Source organism: Sinocyclocheilus anshuiensis, unplaced genomic scaffold, assembly GCF_001515605.1.
Source record: "Sinocyclocheilus anshuiensis isolate Anshui unplaced genomic scaffold, SAMN03320099.WGS_v1.1 scaffold135, whole genome shotgun sequence".
In the NCBI taxonomy this organism is placed as follows: domain Eukaryota; kingdom Metazoa; phylum Chordata; class Actinopteri; order Cypriniformes; family Cyprinidae; genus Sinocyclocheilus; species Sinocyclocheilus anshuiensis.
The window spans coordinates 1,341,006-1,355,942 of NW_015552564.1; the positions used below are offsets into that span (position 1 = coordinate 1,341,006).

Sequence of the window (14,937 nt, forward strand, 5' to 3'; positions counted from 1 at the left end):
CTGTCTCTTTGAATTTAAATCTATATTTATTCACACCGACTCTTGAAAACCTCTATGCGAACACACTTGCCCGAAAAAGTGCGGGGGACGAATTTACGTGATATTAAAAGTGGGGGGGACACTAATCTACGCCCCTGCCTCGGTCATTTATTTGCGACTTTTTATTGTGAATACCTAAAGTGTCAGTGAAAAAAAAAAAATGTGGAGGAAGAAAGTATGTAATTAAAAAAAAACAAACATCATCATTTTAGCCATGATTGCATATCGTGAACTAATGAACATTAATTAAATGTTAATTGTTATATTAATGCAGAGCCACTCTCTTACAGTTTATAACATATTAATATATGCAGATCATGCAGTAAAAGGGATTTGTTATGCGGCAAATACTTGCTATTTACTTTTTTTTTTGATAAAACATGGGACAAAACATTTTTTTTTTTTTTTTTTTTTTTTACAGTATACAGAGAACAAACAATTAATTTAAACAAAAGGCTATTTTTTGAGGACTACGTGTCCATCCCTGTTGTTTTTCAGTTTTATATAAATCTGCACTAGATCATTGTGGGCCTTTCGCTGTTTTTGCATTTTAATGCACATCTAGGAGACCCTTTTATTCTACACACATTTACTGAAGCACTAAAAACACTTATCTCAAAGTCAACTTGAATGTTTTTCTTTTGTTTTTGCAAACATTTTTCACATTATCAGACCACCTACACAAAAAAGCTACAATTATTTTGTCAGTAAACCTACAGGCACCCCTTTTAATCAGAAATTACTGCTAGAAAGTATGATTTAGTTTGAAGTTATCTTCATTTTATCAGAATTATTACATTATTTACCACCGCTAAAACCACCAGTCCCATCAGATAAAATAATTCCTTAATATGTTTTAGCCTTTTTGTTCAGCTACACACGTGCATCTCTAAAAATTCTGGTAAAGAGCACTTTATCTGGAAAGCATCTCAAACATCGGATAAACATCTTCTAAAAAGCAGGTTTATGTCCTTTATAAATCAAATGACGTCTGTCATTTAAGCAAATATGCAAAAGACGTCTGTCAAACCCAAATAGATTAACAAAGACTGATTCATTGCCATTCAATTCCTACCAAATTCCAAGAGACAAACCAAGTCATGTTGCATAACTCAGTCTGGTTATTTGTCAGTAAACCTAAAGGCACCCCTTTTAATCAGAAATTACTGCTAGAAAGTATGATTTAGTTTGAAGTTATCTTAATTTTATCAGAATTATTACATTATTTACCACCGCTAAAACCACCAGTCCCATCAGATAAAATAATTCCTTAATATGTTTTAGCCTTTTTGTTCAGCTACACACGTGCATCTCTAAAAATTCTGGTAAAGAGCACTTTATCTGGAAAGCATCTCAAACATCGGATAAACATCTTCTAAAAAGCAGGTTTATGTCCTTTATAAATCAAATGACGTCTGTCATTTAAGCAAATATGCAAAAGACGTCTGTCAAACCCAAATAGATTAACAAAGACTGATTCATTGCCATTCAATTCCTACCAAATTCCAAGAGACAAACCAAGTCATGTTGCATAACTCAGTCTGGTTAAGTCTCTGATGTCTTGAATACATTATCAGACTATGAATGATGAATTATAAATCATAATTTGCATTAAAATAGATCAAACTTTGCAAAGCAGTCTCTGATGTTTGCTAATCTTTTCATCTTTCTAATAAATATCATTACAAAGCTATTTAGTGGTTCCTTTATCTCTGCTTTTCTCATTTTTTATCTTGATGCAGTGTGTAACAGACACTTGTGGCAAATGCCTTTATCTGTTCACGACATAGAGGCTATCAGCCTCTGAAAATATTTCATTTCTAGCATGCAGAAACTCATTAGTCAACATCAATGCATGTTATCTTTGCTCGGCTGAATGACTGAGGTCCTTTTTTCAGTTTTGATCTCGTCCCAATTTAACTGTGATGCTTAAGTTGACAGAGAGTCAAGTGGTCACACCTCATTCCGTCTTCAACAACCAGATTCTCATTTCTGCTTTTTTTTTTTTTGAGTAAGTGGGTTATTATAGTGGATATGAATATTGTCACCTGGAATATATTAACATCAAATACCTTTCTTTCCAATGGTCCCTTAAGGTTCAGAGCTTTCATTTACATAATTTGAAAGCTCCCCTTTGTCTCCAGAATTAGCTGAATATGAGATCAGTCCAAACCAACACTAGGTCTTCTGGAAATTGGTCCAGCTCTTTCCTAGTTTTGCAGTCCTTTCTCTGGAAGATGAAGAGTAATTGATATTCTGTGGTAGAAGAGCTTTGGTTTGAGAGCGCGACCTTTGGCTTGGATAGACGAGGACAGTGTTGTGTCTTACCACATTATGTAAAACAGATTTTAGCATATGCCACTACAGTAACACAAGGCTGAATTAGAGTCTGTCCTTCTGTATGATTTATAGGATGAGACACAAGAGTAATAGAGTGGGAAAGGCTGCAAGCTCTATCAATAAGACATAATTAAAATATTAAATCGATACCCACAAATTTATTTTCCTGGACTCTTAAAAGATAAGTATATGTGGAGTGATACAATTAAATATCATTTAAAACTTTAATTTTCTGTAAATTAACATGAAAATTAAGTAGACAAACTTTAAAATGCATTTCAAAAATCAGTGCCAGAATGTGTAATAATAAAGGATTCCAAATTACCACTATTATGTATAGTTCGGGGCCAAATGTTGGTTTGTAGTTGCTAAACCTATAGACCTACTATCCAAATAACTATATGATATATATTTAAAATATATAATTTTTTTTGGTAACACTTTACCATCAGGTCCATTAGTTAATGCTAATTAATGCAGTAACTAATATTAACTAACAATGAGCAATATATTTGTTGCAGTATTTACAGTATTAATCAACTGTTCATTGTTAGTTCTTGTCAGCACAGGCCCATTAAATTATATTAGCAGATAACACTTTTTAAAATAATTATCGTAATACTTTACAAGTATTTTTCTTATTAACTAAAGTAGTTAACTAATGTTAACAAATGGAACTTTACTGTAAAGTGTTACCATATTTTTTTAATACAATAACTAAAGTAACAGTGTTGAATGTATACAAATTGTGTACGAATTGAGAAAATGGACTGAAATTATACTTCTTTTCATGGTTACAATTTATTATATTAAGGAATACTAGTTTATTTTTATAATGTGGAAAATCCTGTAACAAAGCTGCGCCAAAAATTTGGCGCACAGTTAAATATTATGTTTTTGGTATTGAAATTGCTTTGAATTCACAGAAATCAGTTCACAGAAAGTTAACCGTATATGTTAAAGGAACACTCCACTATTTTTGAAAATAGGCTAATTTTCCAACTCCCCTAGAGTTAAACAGTTGAGTTTTACCGTTTTCGAATCCATTCAGCCGATCTCAGGGGTCTGGCGGTAGCACTTTTAGCTGTAGCTTAGCATAGATCATTGAATCAGATTAGACCATTAGCATCTCACTCAAAATTGACCAAAGAGTTTCTATATGTTTCCTATTTAAAACTTGACTCTTCTGTAGTTACACTGTGTACTAAGACCGAAGGAAAATGCAAAGTTGCGATTTTCTAGGCCGATATGGCTAGGAACTATACTATAATCAAGGAACTTTGCTGCCGTACCATGGGTATGGTACGCTATGCTAAGCTACAGCTAAAAGTGCTACCGCCAGACCCGGAGATCGGCTGAATGGATTCGAAAACGGTAAAACTCAACTGTTTAACTCTAGGGGAATTGGAAAATGAGCCTATTTTCAAAAATAGTGGAGTGTTCCTTTAAAATTCAGTACAAAAGTGAGACAATTCTGTTATTTGAAAATTACAATAGAAAAATCTTGGGACAGGTTAAAATGTCTATTTTAAGGATTGGTTACAGAGACTTGATGTGTTTAAAAGTAAACTATTTGTATGTTAGTTTGTCTAAATTATCTAACAATTTTGTCTTAGCAAACAACAACAACAGCAAATGGTTTTGTGCCTCAAATGCTTCAGTAAAACAAAGTGCCACTATCACTGTAAATCACCTGAGCATAAAGGAGTTTCACAAACAGTAGCATTAAGTTTCTGTCAGGGATTGTTATATCATTTCTAATGTTTAATTGACAGCAGATACAAATGCCATGCCCTTGATGGTGGTTATCACATGTATCCAATCATAAGTTTAAAGGAATCGTCCTTTCCTGCCCCATCCAGAATGGTGCTTCATCATTCTGAACTTTCATTCAAAGTTTGAATGCATATTTGGAGGAATAAATCACTTTGGCAATCAATCATTGGTAGTGATGGATTGCCGCTCTTAATCAAATCTCACACTGCCAGCAGTTTGGAATTCAACTGGATAGTGACTGGCAGGCAAAAGCACTGGAGAAAATATTATATATCACCACAGTGAGTGAATCCAAAACTATGAAACATAAAAAAAAATTGGCCATTGTCCTCTGTCTCTGGAAATTTATAAAGTCAAATCTTTTCCTGAACCCTATATCCTCCTGCTAGACTAGGATTCACTATTCTCTCCACCTTTCTTTCATTTGTGGGTGCCTTGAAGGCCAACGTGCCAGTGAAACCCAGACTGCACCTTAACCAATAATAAAGCAGAGGTTCATGAAGAAGTTGCTGAAGGGGGTTTTCTAAGACTGGAATCAAGAACAAAGAGCTGCGGCTGTGAACAGAAAAGAGGATTTTGTCTTAAAATTGTGACATTTGAATGGAAGGAGGGCAAAAAATAGCTGTGAGGCCTGCTGTACAGGGAGCGCTCTGTCTTCGGCACAGCGATAACACCCGCCTGGGCAACCAAGCTTCATCATACTGACAATGATCCGTTCTCAGTAGAATAATCCCCTATCGGTGTAGTGAGGTGTGCATGCGTTGGTATTGTCATACCTAACATTATTCAGAAACTGAGAATAGTCTAGGAAATTGAAATGGTTATGTTATCCAATTAAGGAAGAGTGTGGTAAGCCATGTTTTAAAGGGTTAGTTCACCCAAAAATGAAAATTCTGTCATTAATTACTCACCCTTGTGTTGTTCGAAACCCGTAAGACCTTCGTTCATCTTCGGAACACAATTTAAGATATTTTTGTTGAAATCTGAGGGCTCGTAACTGTAAAGTTACGAAGCTACGAGAATACATTTTTGCGCAAAGAAAACAAAAATAATGACTTTATTCCACATTTTCATCTCTACTGCGTCACTTGTGGACGCGCGTTCACGACAGTATCAGTACTTTTCTGGACCATGAACGTGGTAGTTACCTTGCTGTCTATGGGAGGTGTTTGATGTAGATGTTTATTTTACATGTTTAATTTGACATCTACGTTTAACAAAAAAATTGTATAGCAAGTATGCAAAGCAAAGCATTTCGTATAACTCTTCTCTCAAGTGTACCTTTTGACTTCAAAATATGGTTAAATTCTAAAAATAATAACAATAATAATAATATGTACAATTTGCTAGATTAAAGGGGCAATATATCCTAACACTGACATTTACTTCTCCCATATGTTATTGTTCTCCTACAAAACGTAAGAGAACTGATTAGAATGTTTAGGTTGGAGAAACTTGTAGAGATTTAAAATATCAAAACAAATGTGGTTTGTTTTTGATTCATGTGACTAAGTAGATTGCATGAGAAAGCTTGGACATATTTTACTGTTTAAGTATGTATACATTTGTTTGCATTCATTATCTCATTTGTATTAGGTGTCCCATACTGCCTATTCGCTACTGTCAGCCTTTGGGCTCTTAGCAGTTGTCCCTTGAATCCTTCATATTTGAGCTCAGAGCTGAGGCAACAGGAAGCATGGGAATCATTAAGACTTAATGCAGCTCTCTGAATGGTATTAAGCTCCAGGCAACTCATTTCAACAGCTGCCCATGCGATGAACAGATACTGAGTTCATGTGACAGTTGCCTTTGTCTTGAATTAAAGGTTGATATTCTTATAGCGTTTCTCTCTCTGAATATTTCTTTTTTTCTTCTTTTCTTTTTTATGTAAAATCCATCAGTGACTGCCATTAGAAGTTAAAAACCAGGTCATGGGATTGTTGTGAACCTATGCGATTGATTTAATAGAGGAAAAATGCAAAAGAACAGCTTCATTTGACAGTGAAGAGCTCTGGTTTAGAGATATGCACAGTCATAAATGTAGTCCATATGATTTGTGCACTATATTCCAAGTTCTTTCAAGCTATAGCAATTTGTGTGACAAACAAAATGTAAGTTGTAATTCACTGACAGTCTTTTAAGATTGTAAAAGATTTAAGTACGATTTTTGAGCCTAATCAGTCTGATTCATTAGCGAATCCGTCAGGCTGGTTTGTGCATTGGAGCAATTGATTAATTGAAAATATTAAATTCAGAATAACAGTTTGTTCACAAATCAGATAAAGCTTTTCTGATTGAACACACCAGGTGGATGAGAACTTAAATATCAGTCTGATTCTCACACTAACCTGTCATATTGCTTCAGAAAATAGTGCACAAGTTTTAATGACTTCTTTTATAATATATGTTTTACATTTTGCTTGAACTTTACCTTTAATCAACACTTATTATTAAAGAATGTGAATTTGAACATTCACTCTTGATCTCATGCATTGATTTATAAGCTACCTTTTTACAATGTTATTCCGTAAAGGTCCCCTGAAATGCTTAGAAACATGCAGCGTTACTCTATGTGTTGACGTCATTTTAACTGAAACAGGAAGACAGGGTGGGACATATCAATCAGCCTCGCCCCTTTTTAAAATAGCGAATAGCGTTCGTTTATATCACAGCTTGGGCTAGAGCCGTTCAGAGCCGTTGAGCTCCGTAAAGCCACATTTGACAGGGTTTGCCAGCCACAATCTCATCCATATTGCTATAAAATATAGCATTCTGTGTAGAATTCAAATAGCTCCGATACATTTTGTGGTCTGTGCCGACTCGCGCATGTGATCCGCTCCGTGCTATCATGTCTCTGGACCGGAGCAGAGAGTGTGTGCGGTGCGGTGGTTAGCGTCACACAGCGCAAAACCAGGCTTATTTTTTTCCTCAATGGAAAGCATATTTACACTCTTTGAATCGTTCCCTGTCCCCTATATAGTGCACTACGTGCCATTCACTGTACAGAAAATACTAATTCTGTGGACAAGTGACCGATTTCAGCCGCGGCTTCAGCGTCTATTTTATAGTGTAGGGGTTCTAGAGAGCATTTGATTGGACAGAAAGTTTGATGAGAAGCTGAAGTACGATGTGACGTCAAAAAAAATCATTGAGCCGTTTTGGCAGAAGTGACGAACTGCAAGCTTTGAATGCTTATATCATCTAAATGCGAATTGTGTCACTGTTTTGGAGCACACCGCCTTATAGATAACCTTAAGACTAACATATTGATACTAACACCCAAAAAAAAATTTAATTTTGATTTGATGGGGACTTTAAGAAAAATTATTTTTGAGAAAAATCTCTGCACTCAGCAAATGTTCAATTTAGAAACACAGTGATCCTTTTATTTTTCTAAGAGTGTGAAATCTTTAACATGAGGACAGAAGTGTAAAAGGTTGTGCTGGTTTATTTAGTAGTTCTGTTTTTTATGTGTATGTCTGATTTCCTCTTTAAAGATTGATGGAGTTATTCTCTCTGTGAGGAGCAGCAGGTGCAGTGCTGTATCGATTGACGCTCAGTTGCCTCTGTTTTACACAGTCTTCAATAATCAGCCAATCACTGACCTCTGAGCCGTAATTTAGCATAACATCTCAAAATAGTTCTGAAATGGCGTAATTTTAAGTAATATGAAAAAGCTCACGTTCTGCTCTGCTTCCTTGGTCTTAATGTAAGCCTGGCAGTTGGGCCATAATTCAACTGTTCAAGTGTGTTGCTGCCTTTAGCAAAATGGAAAACATTGCTATCAAAAATGCACAGCAGCATGACATACTAAATTATTAATTGTATGTTAAATATAAATATGGATTTGAATTTAAAATATATTGTCATACAAAATATTACATATACATTTTTGTGGTATAGCACTGAGAAGGAAAAAAAAAATTTGTAGAAACAGTTTTCACTCAGAATTTGCTAGTAAACAGGAATTTAGCATTACATCACTTGCTCTCCAATGGATCCTCTGCAGTGAATGGGTGCCGTCAGAATCCAAACAGCTGATAAAAACATCACAGTAATACACAAGTAATCCACACCACTCCAGTCCATCAATTAAGTATTGTGAAGTAAAAAGCTTCCTGCTTGTAAGAAACAAATTATTAAAAAATATATTATTTTATTATTATTATTATTAAAAAATATTAAATTCAAACCATCGATTATTGCCTAAAACATGTCCTCTATCCAAAATATTGCTTTCTCCAGTGAAAAAAGTCATCTTGTCTGAATTATTAGAGAAATATGTACAGATGAAACACTATATACAGACAAAAACTATTTACAGACTTTTTGACTGGAGGAAGCGTCATTACAGATTATGAAATTAGCCAGAAGCATTGGTTTAAAGTTAAAACGCATTAATGATGAATTTGTTTCTTACAAACACTGAGCTTTTCACAAGACATTAATTGATGGACTGGAGTGGTGTGAATTACTTGTGGATTATTGTGATATTTTTATCAGCTGTTTGGACTCTCATTCTGACGGCACCCATTCACTGCAGAGGATTCACTGGTGAGCAAGTGACGCAATGCTAAATTTCTCCAAATCTGTCCAGATGAAGAAACAAACTCATCTACATTTTGGATGGCCTGAAGAGGAGTACATTTTCATTTTTGGATTTACTATTCCTTTAAACATGAAATATTGAAGTACAATGACTAACAGCAGTTTGTGCTTCCTGACAATGGTTTGAATATGTAGTAGATGCAGATTAAAAAGTGTTCAGTGATGAGTGAAATGACACACTATAAACAATTACACTCTGAGACGGATGATTCAGATGCTGCTTTCTGATTTGTTGTTTTTGATTTTGTTTATCTGCTCATGATGGTTCACTGGTAGCCACTCATGGACAGTTAAGTTTGTCATTCTTCTTCATTCCCAGCATCCCTGCCTCCATCATTCCTTGTTCTCTTCTGTCAACAGTTGCCATAGTGAAACAGAACAAACGTGCAGCTTGTAAAGGTGCAACACCTCAAACCGCAGCACAGACAGGTGTGCATGACAGACTGAATAGAGAGGAGAGGAATTGGCCTTCTCTGGGTTCTTTGTGATATTTTTACCCTGGTGGTGAGAGTCTTTTCATCTCGGCTCAGTGGAGGCTGTCAGACTCTTTACTGCCCCATGCAGGTTTTGATCAGCCCTGAAACAGATCAGACACATCTCTGGAAAGAGCCAGAATTGTTATTCACTGTTGTTCATGTTCTCGCTTTAATCGTCAACATGCAACTTGTTAGACACTTTGTTGTGAAGGTTATGCAAATGACAGATCTGCTTTGTGAATTACTAAAAAGGACCATTTTTAGGGCCAAGGGCCATTAGACACGGTTGTGTACTGTATTTTCAATGAATATTCAAACTTGATATATTAACACATGTGTGAAATATAAAATATAGATATATTTTTTTTTTATGCAAATTGTTTTACATGGTTTATGGCTTAAACTTTCCAAAATAAAGAAGTAGAAAGCCCCAGGGATGCTTGTATTTGCTAGCCATAAGAAGATGGTTTAGAGGTATAGTTCTTGCTTTTGGTGTGAACATTTGCAGGTTAAAAGTCACTTGCCAAGCAATTTAATAATAATAATAATAATAATAATAATAAAGTGAATAATGAATGAAATAACAGTGAATAGTGAAAGTAAATAGTGAATAAAATAATTAAAGGTACAGTTCACCCAAAAAAATAAAAACTAGTTGTATTCGACTTGCTTCTTTCAGACAAATACAATCAGAGTTATATAAAAAAATAGCCCTGGCTCTTCCTAGCTTTATAATGGCAGTGAATGATGGTCAAGATTTTGAAGCCCAAAAAAGTGCATCCATCCATCATTAAAAGTGCTTCACACAGCTCCGGGGGGGTTAATAAATGCCATCTGAAGCAAAGTGATTTGTTTGTGTAATAATAATATCCATATTTAAACTTTGTAAACAGCAATCTTTAGTTTACGTTAACTGTTGTATGCGCGTTCACAAGAGAGTGGCATTCCAGCGGATGACATAGACGTAGTCATGTGCCAGTGAGAATATGCTAGTACTTTTTTTATGATGGATGGATGCACGTTTTTTTGGGCTTCAAAATCTCAACAGCCATTCACTGCTATTATAAAGCTAGGAAGAGCCTGGACATTTTTTTTTATTATTATAACTCCGATTGTATTCGGCTGAAACAAGAAAGTCATTTACACCTAGGATGGCTTGAGGGTGAGTAAATCATGGGGCAATTTCCATTTTGGGTGAACTATCCCTTTAAATGTCAGAAAATGTTTTATTATTATTATTATTATTATTATTATTTAGGATACAATTCAAATTTATTTAAATAACATAATTCTAAATATTTTATCTGTTGAACAAAACTACTTTTGATTCAAAGGTTTGCAGATTAAAAACTAAGAAAATTAAATTTTAAGGAATGAATGAATGAATGAATGAATGAATGAATGAATGAAAATGCTTTGGATTTTTTACTTTGTAATTACTCATTTTCCCCCAACAGGATTAAAAACTAATTATGTAGATTTATGAAAAGTTATAGTCACATTCAATTGTTACACAGCTCAACAAATAAATAAAATGATAAACAATAACCAAAAGTGTGATCTTGAATTTCTCCTGCATATCTTTAGAAAATGCCCTTTTATTAATTTGACAGAAATCCAAAGCGACTCACAAAGCAATTAATGTATTGTTTTCAGTAGTATGTTTTCAGTAATTGATATTTTATTATCAACATCAATAATAAGTCAATGCACTTACTGTAGCCAAATGAGGTCTGTCCTTTTACAAAAAAAAAAAAAAAAAGTACATTTTTTTTTTTGGTTTTAATGTCATATTATTATTTGCAATAAATCTAATCAAATCAAAATGCATCTGTCCATTGCATGGTTCATGGTTCTTCTCTGGCATGGCTGTGAAAACCCCCTTTTGGATCTTTTATTGGTAAGAGTGCAGGCTAAGGTTAAAGCAATATTAAGTGCACTTCTTGATTGTATCTTGAGCTGTAATTGTGCCTAGCTGTGTTTTCAGTGAGACTTTTGTAAGATGTCTACAAAACCAGACCACCGTGCTACTGATGTAGAAGATGGAATCATTTGGTTGAATGGTCATACGTCTGACCTCTTCTCTTCTCCATCATCAGATCCCTGTGATGACAGGGGCCTTCATGGACTCATCGCCTCACGATGACTACAGCACGGATCACTCTCTCTTCAACTCCTCTGCTAGCGTCCACGCCGCCGCTCTGGCAGCTCACAACCAACAGGAGGAGCAGCAGCCCATGTCCCGAGACGCCATCTGGCTGTGGATCGCCATCACCGCCACCATTGGGAACATCATAGTGGTGGGCGTCGTCTACGCCTTCACGTTCTGACCTCTGGAATGAAACCAGCTGAACTTTGGAGACATATTCGGCTTTGAGTCCCCCAAATCTAGGGCCCCGGGGCCCCTCATCAGATGAACAGTGTGTGCAATCTTTCAAGAAAAAAAGTGAACCGTGTTAGTTGTTTATTTTATCATTTTTTATGCAGAATGGTATTTGGAAGCTCCAGAAATGATTTTTGATTCATTGTAATTTTCATGTTGAAAACTTTGTAACTAGATTGTTTAATGCTAAACAAGTGTAACATGAGGAAAAACCACAGAATTCTTCTTTTTTTTTTTCTTTTTTTTTTCTGAGTGACTAATACTGCCAGACTTTTGCCAAACGATTTGTACATTTTTGCTTTTAGTATGTCATAACAAATGCTGTTATTAAGCTTTAAATGTCTAGAGGGCAAACACTACTCTGAAAGTCATCCAACTGCCTTTTTAAAGCAGTGATTAGAAAGCTGAAATGAATCCCAAACCTAATTTGGAAAAGTAACCATAAAATAATGTAAATAGAGGAAGTGCAGTATGTAAGTGCCCAGAACAGAAAACAAAACCCTTTTTTATTAAAGTATTTTAAACTTGGTCAGAAACAGAGATAATAAGCGATAAAAGCACTTAAAATCGTCTTGATTCATGGGGCATTTATAAACATTGGTTGATTTTTTTCGCCCCAGGATGTCAATTTGGAGACAATCTCTTCTCTTACTTCTTCACATGGTAAAACCACCACTTTAGCTGATGAAAGGTTCAGTTTAACATTTAAGAAATGCATCACAATGATTTTAATTAAAACCTGCATACTAGTAAATTATTTTATACTGATAAATCATTCCATCCCCTTAGTTGAGGATAACAGGTCCAGCTTGTATTTGGTAGAGGTCAAAGCTTTGCTTTTAATGAGCTCAGCATAAAAGGCAGGGTTGCTATGGCGACTGTTTCCTGCTGTCTGGGAGAAAGTGGCTGTTGCTTCTCATACCACCATCACACACCTGCGAAAATCTTTACTGCCCACTGGTGCAAAGCAACTGTCCAAACAAACATGCATATGACGAGATTTATTTCATGCACATTTTTTTAATGTATTTATTTACTTTTTTTTGTGTGTGTGTGTGTGTGTTTTTGGAGTGTTTCAAAGCTTTGATCCACAAATGAAGCATATGACTGGACCAACACTTTTACTTAAAATAAATTAATTAACTGCTCCAAGTTTGCTTATGCAGGTTAGTACCAGTCTGGCTAGGTGACCAACATGGTCTTTCTAGAGAAGCTGACTAGGTTAAGCCAAGTTCTCCCAAAAATTTTAATTTGCATGGAATTTATTCATCCTCAGGCCATGCAAGATGTAGATGAGTTTGTTTGTTCATCAAGACTTAGATTTAGAGAAAGTTAGCAGTATGCCACTTGCTGACCAGTGTATGCTCTGCAGTGAATGGGTGCCATCAGAATGAGAGTCCAAACAGCTGATAAAAACATCACAATAATCCACCACACGACTCCAGTTCATCAATTAACATTATTGTTTGTAAGAAACAAATCATAAAGATATTTTTACTTCAAATGGCTGCTTATGGCTAAATATGAGTCCTCTATTCAAAATATTGATTTCTCCATTGAAAAAAAGTCATCTTGTCTGAACCAGGAGAGAAATATGCACAGATCAAGCACCGTTTACAAGTGAAAACGGTCCAAAACCATTTTAAACAAATATATCGGTAGATTTTGATGTGAGAGGACAACAAGGAATTTACTTTCTCCGGAGGACGCATTATAATAGATTATGGATTTTTTTTTTTCTTTAGCCAGAAGCAACCGATTTTTGTTCAGTTTTAAAGTTAAAACATTAATTTGGATTTGTTTCTTACAAATATGCAACTTTTCACTTCACAAGACATTAACTGATGAACTGGAGTCGTGTGGATTACTTGTGGATTATTGTGATGTTTTTATCAGCTGTTTGGACTCTCATTCTGACGGCACCCATTCACTGCAGAGGATCCATTGGTGAGCAAGTGATGTAATGCTACATTTCTCAAAATCTGTTCAGATGAAGAAACAAACTCATCTACATCTTAGATGGCCTGAGTGTAAGTAATTTTTTAGCAAATTTTCATTTTTGGGTGAACTATTCCTTTAAGCTAGTTTGTTAAGCAGATTGATGAGAACACCGGCTTCCCACCAGTTGTTACTGCTGGTCTTTTTCCACACATACACCTTTTCGGTACTGTTTTAATTCCAATCATGCAACTGCCAAACATTTTTAGATGTACTTAAAGGTCTATGACCAATAAAACAATTTCATACCAATTGAATTTTACAAACCAGTCACAAACCAGTTAAGTATTTTCACTATAAAACTTAAGGGACAGTTACTAATTGAGTCATTATCGACCGGACAGTTTTCAGACTGTGACGGTCACTGTATTGATCTGATTAATGGACTTTGGACCTTATTTATAAGGCTGACCAAAATGAAACGGTTTTAGCTACAGTTCAACGGGATGAAATGGACTGGGACCAAGCCAAGATGATCATCTATCATCTTCTCTGCAGTGGATTGCACTAGGAAATGGAGTTCAATATATGCTGAACAGGAAAATGGCCTTCACTTTATCAATGACTTTGATTTATGGACTGGAAGGTCTCACGTCGGTATGTAAAAATACTTCACAGATAAACTCTAACTGCCACAATGAAGTTTGATGAATAGCTGATCGTTAATTATGGAGTATAATACACTCTAATTGGAAAGACTGTTGAAATGTCCTTCAAAGTCCCTTTTGCTGGTACCATTGCAGGTCCTAATAGAGGAACATTAGACCAGCTCAAACTAAAAACTTAATTTAGAAGTGTGCTGCGAAGTAAGAATTTTCTGCTCGGCAAACAATGTAGATATTAAGATTCTTAGTAAAAGTCCTGTCTGTTGATGTTGAGAGGTCTTTATATAGAGGCCTGATATCTAGTTTAGCAAATGAACACTGGTGTGTTCAGCTCAAGTCTGCTTCACCTGCACTGCAACATGTTTCTTTTTGTATTGGAAAACCACTGTTGAATTAAACGACTCATTGAACACCAGATCTGCCTGCTTTTTTTTTCTTTTCGTGGTGACACTGAACAAAGCAAAACCTTGATTTTCTTGTCACTATAGATAGCCTATACTGTACCACAAATCCTTTGCTTGGAGTTTGAAAACCCTATATAAGCACCACTAAAACATTTTAGAGAATGTTAAATATTGTAAAAAGTAGTGTTGCATAAAAACAAGAACACATGGAAAATCAGGTTCATTAGTTTAGTGCATATACTGTATATGTCCAGTCTTGAGTATCTCCATAAAAGTCAACATTTAATTTCAAAATTTCATTTACAAAT

At 35.2% G+C, this 14,937-nt stretch overlaps 1 protein-coding gene across 1 annotated transcript in view; it reads left to right on the forward strand.

Annotated features, from left to right (window-relative positions):
- Positions 1-11,670, forward strand: part of LOC107664805 (uncharacterized protein C14orf132) — a 22,602-nt gene extending 10,932 nt beyond the window's left edge. The window contains exon 2 of the mRNA XM_016455477.1: positions 11,339-11,670. Coding sequence (XP_016310963.1) covers positions 11,339-11,569 — 231 coding nt within the window. The 3' untranslated portion in view covers positions 11,570-11,670. The remainder of the gene's footprint in view (positions 1-11,338) is intronic.
- Positions 11,671-14,937: the final 3,267 nt, after the last annotated feature.